The sequence below is a fragment of the Bufo gargarizans genome, chromosome 3 (genome assembly GCF_014858855.1).
Source record: "Bufo gargarizans isolate SCDJY-AF-19 chromosome 3, ASM1485885v1, whole genome shotgun sequence".
Lineage (NCBI taxonomy): Eukaryota > Metazoa > Chordata > Amphibia > Anura > Bufonidae > Bufo > Bufo gargarizans.
The window spans coordinates 55,291,893-55,313,161 of record NC_058082.1 but is presented as its reverse complement, the minus strand read 5'-3'; the positions used below and the strand labels follow the sequence as shown (position 1 = coordinate 55,313,161).

The window sequence follows — 21,269 nt, the reverse complement described above, 5'->3', positions numbered from 1 at the left end:
AAAAATGGCTGGGTTGTTGTGGAAACCTGGAGTAAAACTGTGTGTATGTGGAGACTAAGGGCCTGTGAGCTTCTATTGGCTGATAAGGGACATGTGACCGTGTGTATGGCAGTTCGGATATGAAGAGAGAGACTTGTTTTGGCTAATGCAGGTCATTTTTTGGGAATATGTCAGGAAAGGTACGTCCTAGAGAGCTGTGACCCCCACAAGATTTCTTTCCAGGTAGCAAGGGATGTGTATACCATGTTTTGTTGAAATCGATGGTTGCGTTTTTAAGTTATCGCGGAACATACATACATATATACGTCCTTCAGCTGCCAAGCGCACATGTAACAGGTCAGCCAGTGTCATAGGTACAAATCGGTGTCAGTCTCATCTCTCTGACCAGTCGGTGGCTATGTAGCTCCCTGTGCAGAAAGCCTCAATGCACCCTGTGTTCTGACCACTACCCACACTTATTGTTGAGCGTCCAAGACTTGTCAGTTTACTTGTTTTTCCTTCCTTCGACCACGTTTAGTAGGTACTTACCACTGCATTCTCCACAAGATTTGCCATTTTGGAGCTCTTTAAACCCCGTTGCCTAACCATCATGATATTGCCCTTGTCACTCAGATACTTCACATTTTTCCTCAAATTCAAGAACTGGCCACTCACTTGCTGCTTTATTTATCTGTCCCATTGCAAGGCGCTATTGTCACAATCTAATAACTTCGCCTATTAGTGGTTAATGCTATGGCTGATCAGTGAACGAATTTGATTTGTACCAATTGCTTTGCTCCTCTCTGAGACACATACCCTGAACCTGTTTTCCTTAATTGTTCCAGTCACTGGATATATGCTTTAACCCCTTACCACACCATGACATTATTGAATGTCATGGATTACCTTACATAAAGGCACAGTGATGTACAGTTATGTCATGATGTTCCGGATGTTCACACCAGCTCAGGATCTGTGCCCATGAGATAAACAGAATGAGCCAGGTGGTGACTGACAACCAAGCTCCTGCTGTCCTGGGCTAGGATCCGAGAAACCTCCCTTTTCAGCAGTTTAACCTCTTAGATGCTACAGTCGATAATGGCTGTGGCATCTTAGAAGCTTGACATAAAGATGGGACTCTCCTTGCCTTGTCTTGCTTATCAGTACTCTGTGATGTGATGCTGATGGGTTACCATGGCAACAGGGGGACCTAACAAAGAAAAAAAAGTAAGCCCATTTACATCAATGGAAAAATAAAGTTATGGCTCTTGGAATGCAATAACATGTAGCATGTTCTTCTTTTAAAAAGAGATAAATAAAGATTTTAACAATATGTTTATACATAGTTTCTGAATATAATCTTTACAGAATTAAAACCACGCAGTGTACAAACAATTTGTTTCCGATTTTTCATATTAACAAACATAAATTCGCCCCTTCCCACCCTATCCCAACCAAATTGAGACTGTTGATCTGATATGCCTACTTTATTCCACTTTAGAAGAACCATAGACTCTCTTCTTGACTCTTAGTATTCAGCATATCTCCCTGATATCCTAGATTTCCAGTTTACCCATTTTCCCTCCTATTTGGGCCTCCAGATACCATTTTGTTTGTGTGAAGGGAGACATCAGCTCCCTAATTCTTGTGTCTGTTAGTGATGCTTCAATAAATTTTCCCTATTTATTGACAAATTTGCCTATGGACCTTTCTTTGTACCTCTCCAATCTTTCCATGAGAAGCATATGTTTCAGGATACCCAGCACCTCCTCCCATAAAGGAGTCTCACTTTGGAGCCAGTGTCTTAAAATCGCTTTCTTGACTGACATGAGTAGTATATGACCTCCTTTTTCGGATACCCCGTTTCCCCCTCCTCCCGCCTGATCTACAGAGATAAATTGGAAAATACATTGTTGCGGGTTGAGAACTACATCTACCCCCCAAACTGATTTGATGTAGTCCCTTGCTTGGGAGCATAAGGCCCCATGCACACGGCCGTTGTTCACAGCCGTGTGCGGGCCGTGGAACCGCGGCCTGGATCCCTCCTGAGAGCAGGAGCGCACGGCGTCACGGGTTGCTATGACGCCGTGCGCTCCCTGCTGCTGCCGCAATACAGTAATACACTGGTATGATCTATACCAGTGTATTACTGTACTGTGCCGGCAGCAGGGAGCGCACGGCGTCATAGCAACCAGTGACGCCGTGCGCTCCTGCTCTCAGGAGGGATCCAGGCCGCGGTTCCACGGCCCGCACACGGCCGTGTGCATGGGGCCTAAGGAGGTTAAGTTTGGGCAGTTCCACAGACCATGTACTAGGTTTGCTTTTGGTAATGAGCATTTAGAACACGGTCTTAAATAATGGGCTTGTCCTAAAGCTTTCCTATAAGATAGGTGAAAAGCGTACGTAGCTTTGTGTAGTATTCTCAGTTGAGTCTCCCGCCATTGCTCATTGTATATTGTCTTTCTTATAAGTTCAAAACCATCCCTAATCTGGGTTCGGGACACCCAGCTCCTTTTCCCATGCATGTTGTTCTTGTACAAAAGTAAGAAGAATAGTCATCTCTCACATCTTTTTGTAACTGCTTGAATTCCCCATATAATGATAATTGTGGAGCACCTATTCATTTTATTCTGTATTGTGCAAATCCTCTGATATTCCTACTAGAAGTTTATGAACTTGCAAGCAATCTGCATTAAATGTCCAATTGGCAGTTACCTTTGGGTAACTGGGTGTATATTTTGGTAATTTTAACCCATCAGATGCCGCTGTGAGCAGTGGTTAAGGCATCTGAGTGGTTACACAGATTGAAGAGGATTTTCTCTGTCCTCTGATCGGCACCCCAGTGATGCAATCCTGGGGTTCCAATTGGATGTTATGGCAGCCGGGGGCATGTTATGTTACCAATCTTATTACAACCTGCCTCCGGTATAATAGAATATCTGCAAAATCTCTATTCATAGCAGCAGAGAAGTATTGCTGTGAATAGTACAAGTGACTTCATTTTCAAGTCTTCAATCTAAAAAAAAAAAAAAAGTGAAAACACTTAAAGGGAGTCACCACATTTTAGCATGTTAGACCATTAAAATAGGGTTATGTGATCCAGCCAGAACATAAAAACGGTACCTTTGTGGTAGAAAACGGACTTTTCAATTTGCAGAAAACGAAGTTATAAGATTATGTTCTGAGCCCTCTCAAGTGCCCAGGGCGGTCTCTCAATCCTCGGAGCCCCAGGCTGGCACCTCCTAAACGGCTGATAACTCCGCCCTCCGTGCGCCTCTGCCCGCCCGTTTACTCCCCTCCCCTGTCCCTTTCCACTGCGGCTGTGCGGTACAAATCGTAGCGGGCGCATGCGCAATAGGTATTGCGATGCCCTGCCAGGAGCGGGCATCGCATTGCGCATGCGCCCGCTACGATTTGTACCGCACAGCCACAGTGGAAAGGGACAGGGGAGGGGAGTAAACGGGCGGGCAGAGGCGCACGGAGGGCGGAGTTATCAGCCGTTTAGGAGGTGCCAGCCTGGGGCTCCGAGGATTGAGAGACCGCCCTGGGCACTTGAGAGGGCTCAGAAAATAATCTTATAACTTTGTTTTCTGCAAATTGAAAAGTCCGTTTTCTACCACAAAGGTACAGTTTTTATGTTCTGGCTGGATCACATAACCCTATTTTAATGGTCTAACATGCTAAAATGTGGTGACAGACTCCCTTTAAATAATGTTTTCAAAAATAAAAAAAATCCCCAAAATATAAAAACAATAAAAAAATTCTGATTAAAAAAAATTTGGATCATTGTGGCTGAAAAAGTTTGAAATATTAAAATATCAAGTTATTTATCACAAAAGTAAAATTTAAATTTTTCAGAAAATTTTCTTTTTACTTTTTGTACTGACCTGCAGTATAAAGCTCTTTGTATAATTTTTTCTTAGTGACACCCATCAAAACAAAGCCCAAACAAAAACTTTTTTCACTCCACAAATAATTTATATGGATCATAAAATTGTGTCAAAAGTACAACATTCCCAAAAAACAGGCTCTCATATGACTGTGTCAACGGACAAATAAAAGTTATTGAGCTTGGAAGGTGAGGAGAAAAAAAACGTAATTTCGAAAATTGACTGCGTCCTGAAGGGATTAAATTAATTTACTTGCTGTATAGTTAAAAATGATAGGGGCCTAAATAATAGAAAGTGAGGGATCTACCAACCTGTATCTACAATGCCTCCAATAATACTACGCTGATCGGTAACCTCATCAGTATCTACACATGTATATGTTTTATTTAACTCCAGGGAGCCGTGACCATGCAGCACAGTTCAGATGATGAGCCTTTCACCCCTCCTGCTTCTCCTAAGGTGCAGCACCCCGGTGAGTGATAACTGTGATATAAAGTATGGATGATGCATCATTTCTTCCCTTGTCTTTGTACATACTATTAATACCTTTTGATGGAAAAGTCCAAGATCTACTAGTGATAATAAGAAATGTTATTAGGAGGGAAGTGCCCGACAGCTTGATTACTCTTGGAAAGTCTAGTGACCATTTTCTACATAATTACTGTGGTCTATAAAGGGACTGTAATAACACCTGCACAAGCATCATAGACCCCTGTATAACAAAGTTTACACCTTGCAAAGTGTCCCTCTCCACACAGAGGAGCACTCCGACTGGCTCAGAGATACTTCTGGTGACAGACACAGCCAATAGTAAAGCTTCTTATTCACAGCCAATGGTAGGCGGTGCCCACAGCGAGTAAGGAGCTTCTTGTTACTAACTCTTTACCATAAAATGACATCACAATATGTCATTTGTGTGTAAGGGAAGTATGGAGTGGGCTCACGAGCTGAGACCTTTCCATGTAACCACAGCATCTGAGAGGATAGACAGAGGTGGCAAAATTGCAGGGTTCCAATTGTGAAAGCTCCCAGACCTACCATAGCAAAACTGCCTGTTAAGCCCCTCTGTTGGAGGAATTAATAGGAAGCCAGTAAAAATCCCATAGACTGCAACGGTATACTATTGCAGTCTATGGCAAGTTATCAAAGTGGAGCATGTTCAAGTCACCAAAAGGGATTCAGAATTATAGTAAATGTTTAAAAAATATTCAAAACTCACACAAAATTATCAAAAATGTAAATAACCCTTATCCCAATTTTATATATCAAAATAAGTAAACAATACAAAAATAAACATTAGTCTACTTTCATATCTGTACTTTCCCTTTCCACTATTGAGATCCGTCATAGGATCTCAATAGCGGAGGAAAACGCTTCCATTTTGTCCACGTTCATTGCCAATGGGGACAAAACTGAACGAAATGGAATGCACCCGAATGCATTCCGTTCCATTCGGTTGGCTCCCCATTGCAGACTGCAATATGGTGCGGAGCAAGACGGATCCGTCCAGACACGCAATGTACGTGAACGGGGACGGATCCGTTTTCTCGGACACAATAGAAAACTGATCATTCCCCCATTGACTATCAATGGTGTTCATGATAGATCCGTCATGGCTACTTTGAAGATAATACAACCAGATCCGTTTATAACGGATGCAGACAGTTGTATTATCCTAAAGGAAGGGTTTTTGCTGAGCCCTGCCGGATCCAGCAAAAACACTAGTGTGAAAGTAGCCTTATTGGTGTCACTGCATCCGAAAATGTATAAACTATTAAAATATAAATATATTGTATATGGTAAAAAGTATAACAAGAAAATATATAAACAGTTGATTTTTCTTTTGATCATTTGCCTCCCCACTCAAAACTGATAAATAAAAATGTGATCAAAAGGTATCCCCAAAATAGTACTAATAAAAACTACTGCTTGCCCTGCCAGAATCAAGCCCTCGATCAGCTCCATAGATGGAAATATAGAAACATTTCCATGCATAAATAGTGAACCCTTATCATATGTGCCTGCGTATTATTTATTGGAATCACTGTACATTTCACACTTCTCCTTGGCTAAAAATGCTAAGAGGACTATTTCTACTGTGCCACAAAAAATGTAGCGCAACCTCTATACCCTAAAAATGTATTGTTCACTTAAAAAATGTTTTCGAATAGCAAATGTTGCGTCCATGTTGATGAACTCCATCACTGGTACTTCACATGGAAGGGGCCAAATCAATGAATGGGGCATAGTAAAATACAAGATTATACTGAATTCAAAGCAAAAGAAGTTCCTTAGACTACTTTGAATTTGGATGCATTGAAGGATTGTTGGCAAACCATATAAAAGGAACCAGTGGATGTATGGGATCCATGCATAAACTGAAGGTGATCGGGACTTTTTCTTCTCACATTCCTATAATAGCATGCTTCATTTTTCAGGCAGAACTACAGTCATGGACAAACATTTTGAGACTGACACAGATTTTGGTTTTCACAAAGTGTGCTGCTTCAGTTTTTATGGTGTCAAAGTAGCCTAAGAAGAAAAAATATTTTTCATAAGATCTCAGATTAGACCACTAATCAGACCGCAGTTTCCACCCCCAATGTGAATAAGACCCCTCATTTAGACAAAAAAAAAAAAATCTTGCCTCTCCTGCTGCGGACGCTGCCTCTGCTCCTGAGATCCAGCACTCTTACTAGTCTTCCTGCCATGCTGTGCTGTGACCTGACGTCGCACAGCATGAGGTCACAGAGCACGCCAACATCCTCCTGTGCGCAGGTCACAGCACAGCGGTGAGTACAGAGCTGGGGAGCCCTGCATTTGCTGCTCCCCGGTCCTCCTGTACTAATGAGCTCTTCCATAAGGGAAGCATTCATTAGTATTTGCCCCCTAAGACGCACTGACATTTCCCCCCAAAAAAGTCAGTCTTATAGAATAAATAATACGATAAGTGGATCAATGAACAAAACATTTAAATTTTGTGTTCATGGCCAGGAAACTCCCCAGAACCCAGTCCCATTGAGAACCCTCAAAAAGTGGGTAGACAAACAGAAATTGTGAAACTCCAATCACTGATTGGGTAGGAACGGGTTGCCATCACTCAGAAGCTGATATCTAGCGAACTGCAGAAGCCTTAAAAGAGTCAACATTGTAAATATTAAGTCTTTGCGTAAACTTGATGGATATTTCAGTAAAAGTTAAACAAAAGAACTTATGAAATGCCTATTGTCCTTCAGTATACCATAGAAACAGCAGCTAGAAACATTGAAGCAGGAAACGTTGTGAAATCCATCATGTGTCAGTCTCCCAACCATTGGCCATGACTGTACTAACATTTTTGTTTCCAACTATCTAAATTGTCATCTGATCTGTGTAAACTGTAAACCCAGCCAGCGATTGTGCTCATCACACATCCGACTGTGTTGTGGCGATGCCAGAACAACATGCACTTTGTAAATGCAGCTTAGTATGGGGTCTGGCCCACTTCCTATTAGCCAAAACTGCACCAAAAATATTATGATGTTTAAAGGGGTTGTCCGGGTTCAGAGCTGGACATACCCATAATTTCACCCAGGCTCATGCTCCGATGCGCTCCCTTGCTAGATCGCACAGGACACTGTCTCTTTTGTTTACAATCACAGACTGCCGGGCGGAGGCTTCCGCCTGGCACTGTGTTCGGTGACGTCACCGGCTCTGATTGGCGTGCTTTAGCGCTGCCCTAGCCGTTTTACTGGCTAGGGCAGCGCTAAAGCCTGCCCATAAGTGCCGGTGAAATCACCGGGCTTCCTGGCAGCCCTATGGAGATCCCGGTTCGTCACCGGAACGCCTGAAAATGCCTTTGCCCTGCGCAATTTAGGGCAGGGCAAAGGAGAGCATCAGAACATGAACTGCTCCGATGTTCAAGTCAGGGGGGCTGCCAGGGTGAAAATGGAGGGATGTTCAGCTCTGAACCTGGACAACCCCTTTAACAGGAGAGATCAAAGAATAATTTTAAAGAGGCTGTGTAGTGGCTGAATATTGTTGACCTATCTTCAGTAAAGGTCATCAATATGGGATGGGTGGGGTCCAACTACCAGTACCCCTGCCAATGAGGGTTAGCAAAGCTCACGCAAGCTCGGTCCCATTTCAGGGAAGTAGGAGCAGCAGTTGTAATTAGACGGCGCGCAGGTAATTTTGAAGAGGAAGCAGCACTCCTCTTCAAAAACAGCTGATTGGCGGGGGGATGCTGGGAGTCGGACCCCTGTCAATCTGATATTGGTGACCTCTCCTGAGGATAGGTCATCAGTATAAACCCACTGCACAACCCCTTTAAGGCTGGTGTATTCATAAGGGGAATGCTCCCCAGACTGTCACCGGTGATTGATGGGCTGTGGTGTATGTAGATGCATAGGTCTCCAGCGAGAAAAGGAGGCAAAGGAGTGCTCCCCTCATGAATACAGTTAATTATAACTCAGTGTATTCTTTGACTTCTATCAACCAATATTGTTGTGCCATTTTGGCTGATAGAGGTGCAGACCTGTGCCCATCTGACTTTAAAATGCCTAAAAAGTGTCAGAGGACTGTGCAGCTTTTGGGACATGGTTCATGTCGTTTGGATGGGGAAAACTGAAGCATTAAAAAGCAAAAATGTAAAACCAGTGATTGCAGTGAATGTTTTACTTGTGGTACCGTAGAATCTGTTCTTTTCATCTTCAGTCGTCTTCTGATGTATTCTGGTGCCGCAGATGGATTTGAGCACACCAGGACTCTTTAGCTCAGTCTTACATACAATCAGGTTTGCTAGCTTGAGAAAGCTATGCTGGTTTAGAACATTTTTGTGCTTCCAAGCTTCTCGCCTCCTAGCCAGATTTTTTTGTTTTGACATTTGTTGGTATTTGCTGCTATTTCGCCGTGAGTGGCAAGTAATATCAGAGTATCACTAATGCCTGGTATTGTTCCTACACTGGACCACATGTGGGCATGACGGCCGTGGTTCCTGAAGTACGCAGCCGAACACCACCGCTCCCTACCTTGTGTATTGGCCATTCTCGAGTCCTGCCGCTCAGCTCCTATACAAGTGAATGGTAGAATATGTGTGTGTGTGTGTATATGTGTATATAATATATCTTCATTATACAGTGGCTATACTGGTTATTTATGATGTAGCTTTGACACTAACCGTCCTGTTACTTAGGTGGCCATGAAGATAAAGATGAGAGCGTCGAGGTGGTACATACAAGGGGTAATATTGTGTGGAATGATAAAGCCGGCTATGTATCCGATGAGAGTAGCTCATCTGTCCAGTGTGCCAGTACAGAGAATTCAGACTCTACAGATTCAAACACAGAAGAAATGATTTTCTTCTTAGATGCTTCAACTGAAGGGAACGTTGGTCGGTTTTTAAATGTAAGTAGAACATTTCGTAGTTGTTCTGAGTTCACTATGTTTCTGGATACTGAATCCTAAAACCTTTGCCTCACCCAATGCATAACATGGTTTTGAAAACGCATGAAAGTTGTGACTATAACAGTTGTCACCCACTTACCCAGAATTGGTCTCCAGGGCTGTATAGCCCCTCTTACCCAGGAGGGTTATACACTGGCTCTGGCATTGCAGCTGGTTTCTGGGCAGTCTGACATTCCTCTTATTCATGTGTTAAGCCATTCATGAATTTAGGACCCCTTTAAAGGAGTATTTCCATCTTGGACCTTGAGGGCATATCGCTAGGATATGCCCCCCAATGTCTGATAGGTGAGGGTCAAACCTCTGGGACCTGCACCTATACTTAGAACGGAGCCCACAAAGTGCCAGAGGACACACCACACAGCCGCCCTCTATTCATTTCTATGGCAGAGCCAAAGTCTAATCGAAAAGAATGGGAAGCGCACCGCACAAGCGCAGCCAACCTATGGCACTGTTGAAAATTGCCGATCCAGCTGGTTTGGCTATTCATGCCCCCAATGTCCAACCGCTTTAACTAAACTTGAAAGTTTTTCAAACTAGAACAGTTAGCAGAATACATTATAATCTTTCCCTTTCTCCCTATATTTTACAGCACAGCTGTTCCCCGAACCTTTTTGTGCAGCATGTTTTTGTGGAAACTCACTCCAAAAAATTTCCATGGGTGGCATTTTTCACAAAAAGGTTAGTACTCCGATTTATTTGGTGCCCAGTACGTCTGTTAGAGAAGCATGGAGATTCATGGAACACGGTAAACGCTGTACAGGTCCTACTGGAACAGCCGATACTATCAGCATGTGTTCAGGTTTATGGTGCGGAGTCTGCAACAAACTCTGTGGCACTTCACAGTTCAGTACATGTGGAAATCAAAGCATCAAGTACATTCACAGTTTTAATTTAATCATGTTTTTTTGGTGTTTTTTTTCAGCTTCATAAAAGCCGGGACTGAGTTGACTTGGGAATACAACTATGATATTGGAAGTACACCAGAAAGGGAGATTCCTTGTTTATGTGGACATAACGAGTGCAAAAATGTAATTGTATAGTGTATTCTTGAATACAACCTCAAAATAGTAAGAACTGCAAACCCAAACATAGTATATAAGGCCGAAAAAAGACATCTGTCCATCGAGTTCAGCCTGTTATCCTTCAAGTTGATCCAGAGGAAGGAAAAAAAAAACTGAGGTAGAAGCCAATTTTCCCCACTTTAGGGGATAAAAATTCCCGGCTACGATCAGGCAATCAGAATAACTCCCTGGATCAACGATCTCTCTCTAGCAGCTATAGCCTGTAATATTATTACGCTCCAGAAGTAATTCCAGGCCCCTCTTGAATTCCTTTATTGTACTCCCCATCACCACCTCCTCAGACAGAGAGTTCCATAGTCTCACTGCTCTTACCGTAAAGAACCCTCTTCTATGTTTGTGTACAAATTTGTTTTTACCGTTTTGAGGACCATATGAACTGTTATTTTTGGCATATAACTTATTTACTGTACTTTTGTCAAGACATTTGTATGTACATTTCATACACTTTAAATATATTATTTCTTTTATAAGAGTCTGTTTCTTATTATACTCAAGAATGGACAGCTCACAAATCTATGCAATGCAATTTGACGATGATGTCATTAATAGAATATATAAGGAGGCAGACAGACTGCCTGGGCCACTAGGCATTTAAAGGGGTTGTCTCACTTCAGCAAATGGCCTTTATCATGTAGAGAAATTTAATACAAGACACTAATGTACTTCATTTTTTCTATCACACTATATACTGCTCGTTTCTATGATTACGACCACACTGCAATCCATCAGCAGTGGTCGTGCTTGCACACTATATGAAAGTACCTTTTCCTATAGTGTGCAAGCACGTCCACCGCTGGTCCTGGTTTTGACTTCTTTCTCTTTGACTACGCTTACCCCTCTTACCCCTCTAGGTTAAGCCCCCGCACTTAGTCAAGTCAACTGCTGCCAAGTTGGGGGGCCGTCGCTTAGGTCGGACCGTGCTAGTAGGTGGGGACAGTGGTGCGGGTGGAGATCAGGGCTGCACTGTTCCCTATCCCATCATGACATATATAGTGTGAAACTTCAGCTCCCAGTATGGCCAGAACAGGTGAAAAGGTATGCTGGGAGTGGTTGTTTTACCACTCCATTATCAGCTGTAGATCGTACAGGTGACTACAGCATTGATCAGACAGTCAGTGGCAGAATAAACATTTCCATTTAGTGACTTACAGGTGATGTCTCCTTCAGAGTTCTACTCCACCTGGTTCAGACCACCGTCATGACTTCTCCTGAACACAACTGGTCTCTGCAGAGTTTGCTGCCCAGATCTCTTCAGCTTCTCCTTTTGCCGACACATCGAATCCTATCTACTAAGACCAACTCCTCATTTCCACATGCTATGCCCTGAATATAACATCATATATTGTGCCCCATAATAAAATCATGTCATATACTATGAAAATAAAGTGCTACACACTCTATGCCCTCTGTATATAATGCCACATGCTTGGTACCCCCTTTAGTGCGACACACTCATATATGGTGAAACAAGCTCTGTGCCCCTTTGGATAGTGCCTCTGGCACTACATGTATATAGTGCTCCTTGGCTACTCCCCCTCTATATATAATGCCTGACTGTCTTCCCTGTATATGTAGTGTCTGACTGTCTTATTTCTATATAATGCCTCTGCCTGTGCCCCCTGTGTATGTATATATGTAGTACCTCTGACTGTGCCTCAGTTAGATACAGTATATGATGCCTGTGCCCCAATTATATATACACACAGCTAATATCCAGAGTAACTCCAGCGTGCAGCACTGACAGCAGCTAGATGGTCCTGGTAGGTTGTCACAGGTATCTGGATCCATGCTGGAGGTTGTGAGAGAGGATCCATAGAGTGAACACCACGATCGAGGTGGTCCCACAGATGCTCAATTGAGTTCAAGTCTTGGGGAGTTAGAGGGCCAGAGTAGTACTTGGAAGTCTGGGTCATGCTCTTCCAACCATTGTCGGACATTTCTATTTGTATGGCATTGTCTTGGGGGAAGATTCCCCACCCCACCCCAAGGGAAGACAATCAGCACGTATGGTTGTACATGGTTTGCAAGGATGGATTCATACCCATATCAGTTAAGGCTACTTTCACACTTGCGCTTGATCGGATCCGTTCTGAACGGATCCGATCATATTAATGCAGACGGAGGCTCCGTTCAGTACGGATCCGTCTGCATTAATAACTTTAAAAATTTTTGCAAGTGCGCAAGTAGCCTGCGCGGATCCGTTCAGACTTTCAATGTAAAGTCAATGGGGGACGGATCCGCTTGAAGATTGAGCCATATGGTGACATCTTCAAGCGGATGCGTTCCCATTGACTTACATTGTAAGTCTGAACGGATCCGCACGCCTCCGCACGGCCAGGCGGACACCCGAACGCTGCAAGCAGCGTTCAGCTGTCCGCCTGTCCGTGCGGAGCGGAGGCTGAACGCCGCCAGACTGATGCAGTCTGAGCGGATCCGCATCCATTCAGACTGCATCAGGGCTGGACGGAGGCGTTCGGGTCCGCTCGTGAGCTCCTTCAAACGGAGCTCACGAGCGGACCGACGAACGCTAGTGTGAAAGTAGCCTAAGAGTGCCCTGAAAATGCTGCCACCACCAGCTTGTGTTCTTCCAGCAGTGGTTGTATTTTATTTTTTCAAGATGTTTCTTGCCTGACTTGCCAACATCCATATGTTTGATGAAGCAGAAAACTCATCAGAGAAGGCAAAAATTGAAGCCTTTTTCTGCCGATGCAACTTTGTTAGCAGAGGTGCAGTGACCGTCCTGCTCCGGAGCCCCATATGCAGTTGTTTTAGACACACGACTGGTAGCTCCCTGGTTCATTTTGGCAGTGAGGTGTTCCACTGTAGCGTGTCACCCTTGTGCACCTTCATGGCCGATGTTTCACCTCCCACATTAATGGCACATGGTGCTCCGCAGTTTCTACATCACTTATTCACAATGGTGCCATTTGTAAACTTGCATTACACCACAGCGGCACATAAACCGTTCAAAAACGACGTCGTTTCAGAAACACTGCCAACTGAAAGCCAATAATCATCCCTTTTTGCAACTCTGATAAATCACCCCATTTACCCATGACCGCAACAAGGAATGTATATATATTAGGGCTCTTTCACACTTGCGTTCTTTTCTTCCGGCATAGAGTTCCGTCGTCGGGGCTCTATGCCGGAAGAATCCTGATCAGTTTTATCCTAATGCATTCTGAATAGAGTGAAATCCGTTCAGGATGCATCAGGATGTCTTCGGTTCCGGACCGGAACGTTTTTTGGCCGGAGAAAATACCGCAGCACGCTGCGCTTTTTGCTCCGTCCAAAAGTCCTGAAGACTTGCCGCAAAGCCGGATCCGGAATTAATGCCCATTGAAAGGCATTGATCCGGATCCGGCCTTAAGCTAAACGTCGTTTCGGCGCATTGCCGGATACGACGTTTAGCTTTTTCTGAATGGTTACCATGGCTGCCGGGACGCTAAAGTCCTGGCAGCCATGGTAAAGTGTAGTGGGGAGCGGGGGAGCAGTATACTTACCGTCCGTGCGGCTCCCGGGGCGCTCCAGAGTGACGTCAGGGCGCCCCAAGCGCGTGGATCACGTGATCGCATGGCACGTCATCCATGCGCATGGGGCGCTCTGACGTCATTCTGGAGCGCCCCGGGAGCCGCACGGACTGTAAGTATACCGCTCCCCCGCTCCCCACTACTACTATGGCAACCAGGACTTTAATAGCGTCCTGGCTGCCATAGTAACACTGAACGCATTTTGAAGACGGATCCGTCTTCAAATGCTTTCAGTTCACTTGCGTTTTTCCGGATCCGGCGTGTAATTCCGGCAAATGGAGTACACGCCGGATCCGGACAACGCAAGTGTGAAAGAGCCCTTAGTGCCTCTGACTGTGCTTCCTGTGTATGTATATACACTCACCTAAAGAATTATTAGGAACACCATACTAATACGGTGTTGGACCCCCTTCTGCCTTCAGAACTGCCTTAATTCTACGTGGCATTGATTCAACAAGGTGCTGATAGCATTCTTTAGAAATGTTGGCTCATATTGATAGGATAGCCTCTTGTCTTGCAGTTGATGGAGATTTGAGGGACACACATCCAGGGCACGAAGCTCCCGTTCGACCACATCCCAAAGATGCTCTATTGGGGTGAGATCTGGTGACTGTGGGGGCCATTTTAGTACAGTGAACTCATTGTCCTGTTCAAGAAACCAATTTGAAATGATTCGAGCTTTGTGACATCGTGCATTATCCTGCTGGAAGTAGCCATCAGAGGATGGGTACATGGTGGTCATGAAAGGATGGACATGGTCAGAAACAATGCTCAGGTAGCCCGTGGCATTTAAACGATGGCCAATTGGCACTAAGGGGACTTAAGTGTGCCCAGAAAACATCCCCCACACCATTACACCACCACCACCAGCCTGCACAGTGCTAACAAGGCATTATGGATACATGTTCTCATTCTGTTTACGCCAAATACGGACTCTACCATTTAAATGTCTCAACAGAAATCGAGACTCATCAGACCAGGCAACATTTTTCCAGTCTTCAACAGTCCAATTTTGGTGAGCTCGTGCAAATTGTAGCCTCTTTTTCCTATTTGTAGTGGAGATGAGTGGTACCCGGTGGGGTCTTCTGCTGTTGTAGCCCATCTGCCTCAAGGTTGTGCATGTTGTGGCTTCACAAATGCTTTGCTGCATACCTCGGTTGTAACGAGTGGTTATTTCAGCCAACGTTGCTCTTCTATCAGCTTGAATCAGTCGGCCCATTCTCCTCTGACCTCCAGCACCAACAAGGCATTTTCGCCCACAGGACTGCCGCATACTGGATGTTATTCCCTTTTCACACCATTCTTTGTAAACCCTAGAAATGGTTGTGCGCGAAAATCCCAGTAACTGAGCAGATTGTGAAATACTCAGACCGGCCCGTCTGACACCAACAACCATGCCACGCTCAAAATTGCTTAAATCACCTTTCTTTCCCATTCTGACATTCAGTTTGGAGTTCAGGAGATTGTCTTGACCAGGACCACAACCCTACATGCATTGAAGCAACTGCCATGTGATTGGTTGACTAGATAATCGCATTAATGAGAAATAGAACAGGTGTTCCTAATAATTCTTTAGGTGAGTGTGTGTGTGTGTGTGTATGTATGTGTGTGTATATATATATATATATATATATATATATATATATATATATTGCTTTGAAAAAGTATTTATACCCCTTGAATATTTCCAAATTTATTCACATTACACCCTCAAACTTAACCCCTTAAGGACCTTGCCATTTTTCACCTTAAAGGGGTTGTCCGAGTTATACAAATATATGCCCATGTGCCTTATAACCTATCTAATAATACTTTTGTAATGTACATTTTTCTTCTATAGTACCGGGATTCATGTAGTCATGTGACCCGCGACATCATCCACCAGGCTCCTGTGATGACGTCTCGTGTACAGGCTTTCCCTGCTCTGTACACCAAACGTCAGAGCCTTGTGTGCCCCCCCCCCTGGATCTATCCTTACCAGTGCCAGCCGCCTTGTGAAACGAGCATCGCCCTTATCCACTGTAGTGCCCGCCCCCCTCCCCCAGCTCCAGTGCATGCAGTCATGTGAAAACGCCAGAGCCCTCACCCACTTCGGACCCCAAAGCCACCTCCCCCCGGACAACCCCATACAAGTAAGCCTTGCCCATGATTGAAGTTGACAAAGATCAAAGGCACAAGCCTTCAAATGTGACAGCGTTGGAGGTTTGTTTTCAGAGTAGCAGAGCTAACTGTGTCACCTGCAGTACACTGAGTTGTTCCAATGTAGGAGAATGATGAGCAGTAGAGCTGTGTTTTGTTAGATGTAGGACAGATGAAATGTAGCAGTGCTAAGTTTGTCAAATGTAGTGGCTTTTGGATCTTTACATGTGGTGCAGAGATATAGTAGAGGGGACTTTGTCAAATGAGTTTGTCAGCTGAGCTTGTCAAATGTAAGGGGACTTTCACACTAGCGTTTTTCTTTTCCGGTGTTGAGTTCCATAAAAAGGGCTCTATACGGGAAAAGAACTGATCAGTTTTATCTTAATGCATTCTGAATGGAGAGCATTCCGTTTAGGTTCCATCAGTTCAGTCCCTCTTACGTTTTTTGGCCGTAGAAAATACAACAGCATGCTGCAGTTTTCTCGCCGGCCAAAAATCCTGGACACTTGCCGGAATGCCGAATTTCCATTGAAATGTATTAGTGCCGGATCCGGCATTAAGTGTTCCGTCAAAACAGATCCGGTTTTCCAGTTTGCGCATGTGCAGACCTTTAACAATGCAAAAAAAAATAATACCGGATCAGTTTTTCCGGATAGCACCAGAGAGACGGATCCGGTATTTCAATGCATTTTGACAAATGCCATCCGTTTGCATTAGGATTGCCGGAAACCTCTGCCGCGAGTGTGAAAGTGTCCTAATGTAGGAGCTGAGATGTAGCAGACCTGAGTTAGTCAAATGTAGTGGAATTCAGTTCTTTACACATAGTGCTGAGTTCTACACATGTAGCAGTGCTTGGTTTGTCAGGTGTAGCAGAGATGTAACAAGGTAGAGGCCCTCAAATGGGACAATGCTGGAGTTTTATTTCAGAGTAGCAAAATTTGTCACCTGTAGTAAAATGAGTTCTTCCAATGTAGGAGATTGATCTGCAGTAGAGCTGGGTTTGTCAGATGTAAGAAAGATGAGACGTATAAGGGCTGTGTTTGTTTAAATGAGTTTTGACAGCTGAATTTATCAAATGAAGTGTAGGTGAGCTGAGATATAGCAGTGCTGACTTTGTCAAATGTAGCAGAATTCAGTTTTTCTGGTGCAGCATTGCTCAGTGTATATAAATGATATATATATATATTTATAGAGATTTGTTTACCGAGCTATATCACTATATATAATATATACCATCTATATATGGAGATATATATTTAATGATCTATAGCTCTATATACATTTATATAGATTGTGTGTGTGTGTGTGTGTGTGTATATATATATAATTGGTGATATAGATCGGTAAATAAATATCTCTATAAATATATATGTAACAAAAAAAAAAACTTTGCCGGATGGAAAAACGTGGTACACGTGTTTTTTTTTTTTTTTTTTTTTTTTACAATGGAACTCCATGGTGCTGGATGTCACAGTATGGCATCTGTTGATCGTATGACAAAAGCCCCCCCTTACGTACCCAATCAGCACTTCCGTTATTTTCGTTGTTCTGCTCCATTAGATGAAAAGAACAACAGAAATAAATAGCGCTGGTGTGAACGTGGCCCAAGTGGTGGGGATTTATACAGGGAACCATTACTTGTCTAACAGCAGGCAATCATAGCCAAGTGATAAAGTCCAGTCCAATATGGCGGATCCTGTCTGTATTCACTACATACTGCACCACATACAGGTGTGTGATGTATGTAGTGCAGGGTGTGGTGTGTGATGTATGCACTGCAGTGTGTAATGTGTACGTGTGTGATGTATACATGTGTGTGATGTATGTAGTGCAGGGTGTGGTGTGTGATGTATGCACTGCAGTGTGTGATGTGTACGTGTGTGATGTATGTAGTGCAGGTGTGGTGTGTGATGTATGCACTGCAGTGTGTGATGTGTACGTGTGTGATGTATGTAGTGCAGATCTTCTGCCTGTATGAACTAGATGATCATGTGACTGTTTGTATGCGAGGTTAGGTTGTGCAGGGGGAGGGGAAGGTCAGATTATTCACACCCACAAATATTCATGAGGCAGAGCTCGGCATTGTTGGTACACGCCCCCACAGCTTTGCTGCAGCATGTAAACAAAGCAATAATAACCATGCAAAGGTATAAGTATGGGGGTTTACTCTTAAGAAATCGAGCGGAACTAATGTATATGTACAGTACAGACCAAAAGTTTGGACACACCTTCTCATTCAAAGAGTTTTCTTTATTTTCATGACTATGAAAATTGTAGATTCACACTGAAGGCATGAAAACTATGAATTAACACATGTGGAATTATATACATAACAAAAAAGTGTGAAACAACTGAAAATATGTCATATTCTAGGTTCTTCAAAGTAGCCACCTTTTGCTTTGATTACTGCATTGCACACTCTTGGCATTCTCTTGATGAGCTTCAAGAGGTAGTCACCTGAAATGGTCTTCCAACAGTCTTGAAGGAGTTCTCAGAGATGCTTAGCACTTGTTGGCCCTTTTGCCTTCACTCTGCGGTCCAGCTCACCCCAAACCATCTCGACTGGGTTCCGGTCCGGTGACTGTGGAGGCCAGGTCATCTGGCGCAGCACCCCATCACTCTCCTTCATGGTCAAATAGCCCTTACACAGCCTGGAGGTGTGTTTGGGGTCATTGTCCTGTTGAAAAATAAATGATGGTCCAACTAAACGCAAACCGTATGGAATAGCATGCCGCTGCAAGATGCTGTGGTAGCCATGCTGGTTCAGTATGCCTTCAATTTTGAATAAATCCCCAACAGTGTCACCAGCAAAGCACCCCCACACCATCACACCTCCTCCTCCATGCTTCACGGTGGGAACCAGGCATGTAGAGTCCATCCGTTCAACTTTTCTGCATCGCACAAAGACACAGTGGTTGGAACCAAAGATCTCAAATTTGGACTCATCAGACCCAAGCACAGATTTCCACTGGTCTAATGTCCATTCCTTGTGTTCTTTAGCCCAAACAAGTCTCTTCTGCTTGTTGCCTGTCCTTAGTAGTGGTTTCCTTGCAGATATTCTACCATGAAGGCCTGATTCACACAGTCTCCTCTTAACAGTTGTTCTAGAGATGTGTCTGCTGCTAGAACTCTGTGTGGCATTGACCTGGTCTCTAATCTGAGCTGCTGTTAACCTGCGATTTCTGAGGCTGGTGACTCGGATGAACTTATCCTCCGCAGCAGAGGTGACTCTTGGTCTTCCTTTCCTGGGGCGGTCTGCATGTGAGCCAGTTTCTTTGTAGCGCTTGATGGTTTTTGTGACTGCACTTGGGGACACTTTCAAAGTTTTCCCAATTTTTCGGACTGACTGACCTTCATTTCTTAAAGTAATGATGGCCACTCGTTTTTCTTTACTTAGCTGCTTTTTTCTTGCCATAATACAAATTCTAACAGTCTATTCAGTAGGACTATCAGCTGTGTATCCACCTGACTTCTCCACAACGCAACTGATGGTCCCAACCCCATTTATAAGGCAAGAAATCCCACTTATTAAACCTGACAGGGCACACCTGTGAAGTGAAAACCTTTTCAGGTGACTACCTCTTTGAAGCTCATCAAGAGAATGCCAAGAGTGTGCAAAGCAGTAATCAAAGCAAAAGGTGGCTACTTTGAAGAACCTAGAATATGACCTATTTTCAGTTGTTTCACACTTTTTTGTTATGTATATAATTCCACATGTGTTAATTCATAGTTTTGATGCCTTCAGTGTGAATCTACAATTTTCATAGTCATGAAAATAAAGAAAACTTTTTGAATGAGAAGGTGTGTCCAAACGTTTGGTCTGTACTGTACGTTGGGGAATGTGGTGCCTTACTGCATTCCCATGTGCATGTACATGATGTAATCAGATCGGGCCGCAGCACGGGCTCGGCTGTTACTGATAGCCGGGCCCCTGCTGCATCCGCCGGCATCGGTGTATGCGGTGATGCCGGCGGATTAACCCTTTCACATGCCCCAGTCATGTGCAGGGTTTTCAAAGGGGGGGACTCCCTTTGACTCCATCGTCCCCCCACGCTGAGCTGACAGGGGGCCGATGGTTGCCATGGCAGCCCCAATGCCTTACACAGGCAACGTGGACTGCCAGCTACGGAAGCCCAGGAGATCCAGCCGGCAGGCTGGGTCTCCTAGGCAACTGTCAGCGTCTTAGGGCTCATGCACACGGCAGTATGGCTTTTTAAGTGTTTTGCAGTCCGTTTTTTACGGATCCGTTGTTCAGTTTTTTGTTTCCGTTTCCTTTCTGTATGCCATATACAGTAATTACATAGAAAAAATTGGGCTGGGCATAACATTTTCAATAGATGGTTCAGCAAAAACGGAACGGATACAGAAGACATATGGATGCATTTCCGTATGTGTTCCGTTTTTTTTGCGGACCCATTGACTTGAATGGAGCCAAGCACCGTGATTTGCGGACAAGAATAGGACATGTTCTATCTTTTCTTTTCAATCTTCTTTTTATTGATTTTACATTATTTCTATTGCAAGAACAGAATATAAAGGAGACAAGTAATCTTTTCAAGGTACGGAAATACTGAAATGGAATGCACACGGAGACACTTCAGTGATTTTTGCTGAACCATTGAAATGAATGGTTCAGTATATGTTCCGCATACTGAACTCAAAAAACGTCCAGTATACTGAACGCAAAATATTGTCGTGTGCATAAGCCCTTACTGTGTAAGACGCTGACAGTTCAATTCTTTACAATACATAATGGCAATCTAATTATGGATGTGGGGGGCACGCTGATATCTCTGGCTGTATATAATAATCACAATATGTTTAGGTAGTTCAATAGAACGATAAAAATGGATCTGGGTGCAATATAAATGTATTTGCTAGAATGCTGAATAAAAGGCGTCATGCGCATATCATCAATAGGTACAATTATATTTGTTATAAACAATTACTATAAAAAATTGCTGTAAAAATGTATTAAACCTATTTCTTTAAATGGAAAACTTACAATAGAAAACAAAAAAATAATAATTTAAAAAAAATCAATAAATAAGAAATGAAATATAAGAAAAATACAAGAAATGTCGAAAAATAAAGAATATATTATTACCGTAATTTGTAAAAAGAGTCAATCCCCTTCATAGGGAGTTTTCCATCTACTAATATCTTCAGGGTAATAGTCTTTTGACTATTGGGTTCAGTAGGTG

The 21,269-nt window shown here is 43.5% G+C and overlaps 1 protein-coding gene across 3 annotated transcripts in view; it reads left to right on the top strand.

The window, feature by feature from the left end:
* Positions 1-10,525, top strand: part of SETDB2 (SET domain bifurcated histone lysine methyltransferase 2) — a 49,257-nt gene extending 38,732 nt beyond the window's left edge. For all 3 annotated transcript variants that reach the window (XM_044286415.1, XM_044286413.1, XM_044286414.1), the window contains exons 11-14: positions 4,266-4,341; positions 9,043-9,254; positions 9,904-9,992; positions 10,237-10,525. In XM_044286415.1, the coding sequence (XP_044142350.1) occupies positions 4,266-4,341; positions 9,043-9,254; positions 9,904-9,992; positions 10,237-10,354 (495 nt within the window). In that variant the 3' untranslated portion in view covers positions 10,355-10,525. The remainder of the gene's footprint in view (positions 1-4,265; positions 4,342-9,042; positions 9,255-9,903; positions 9,993-10,236) is intronic.
* The last annotated feature ends 10,744 nt before the right edge of the window (positions 10,526-21,269 follow it).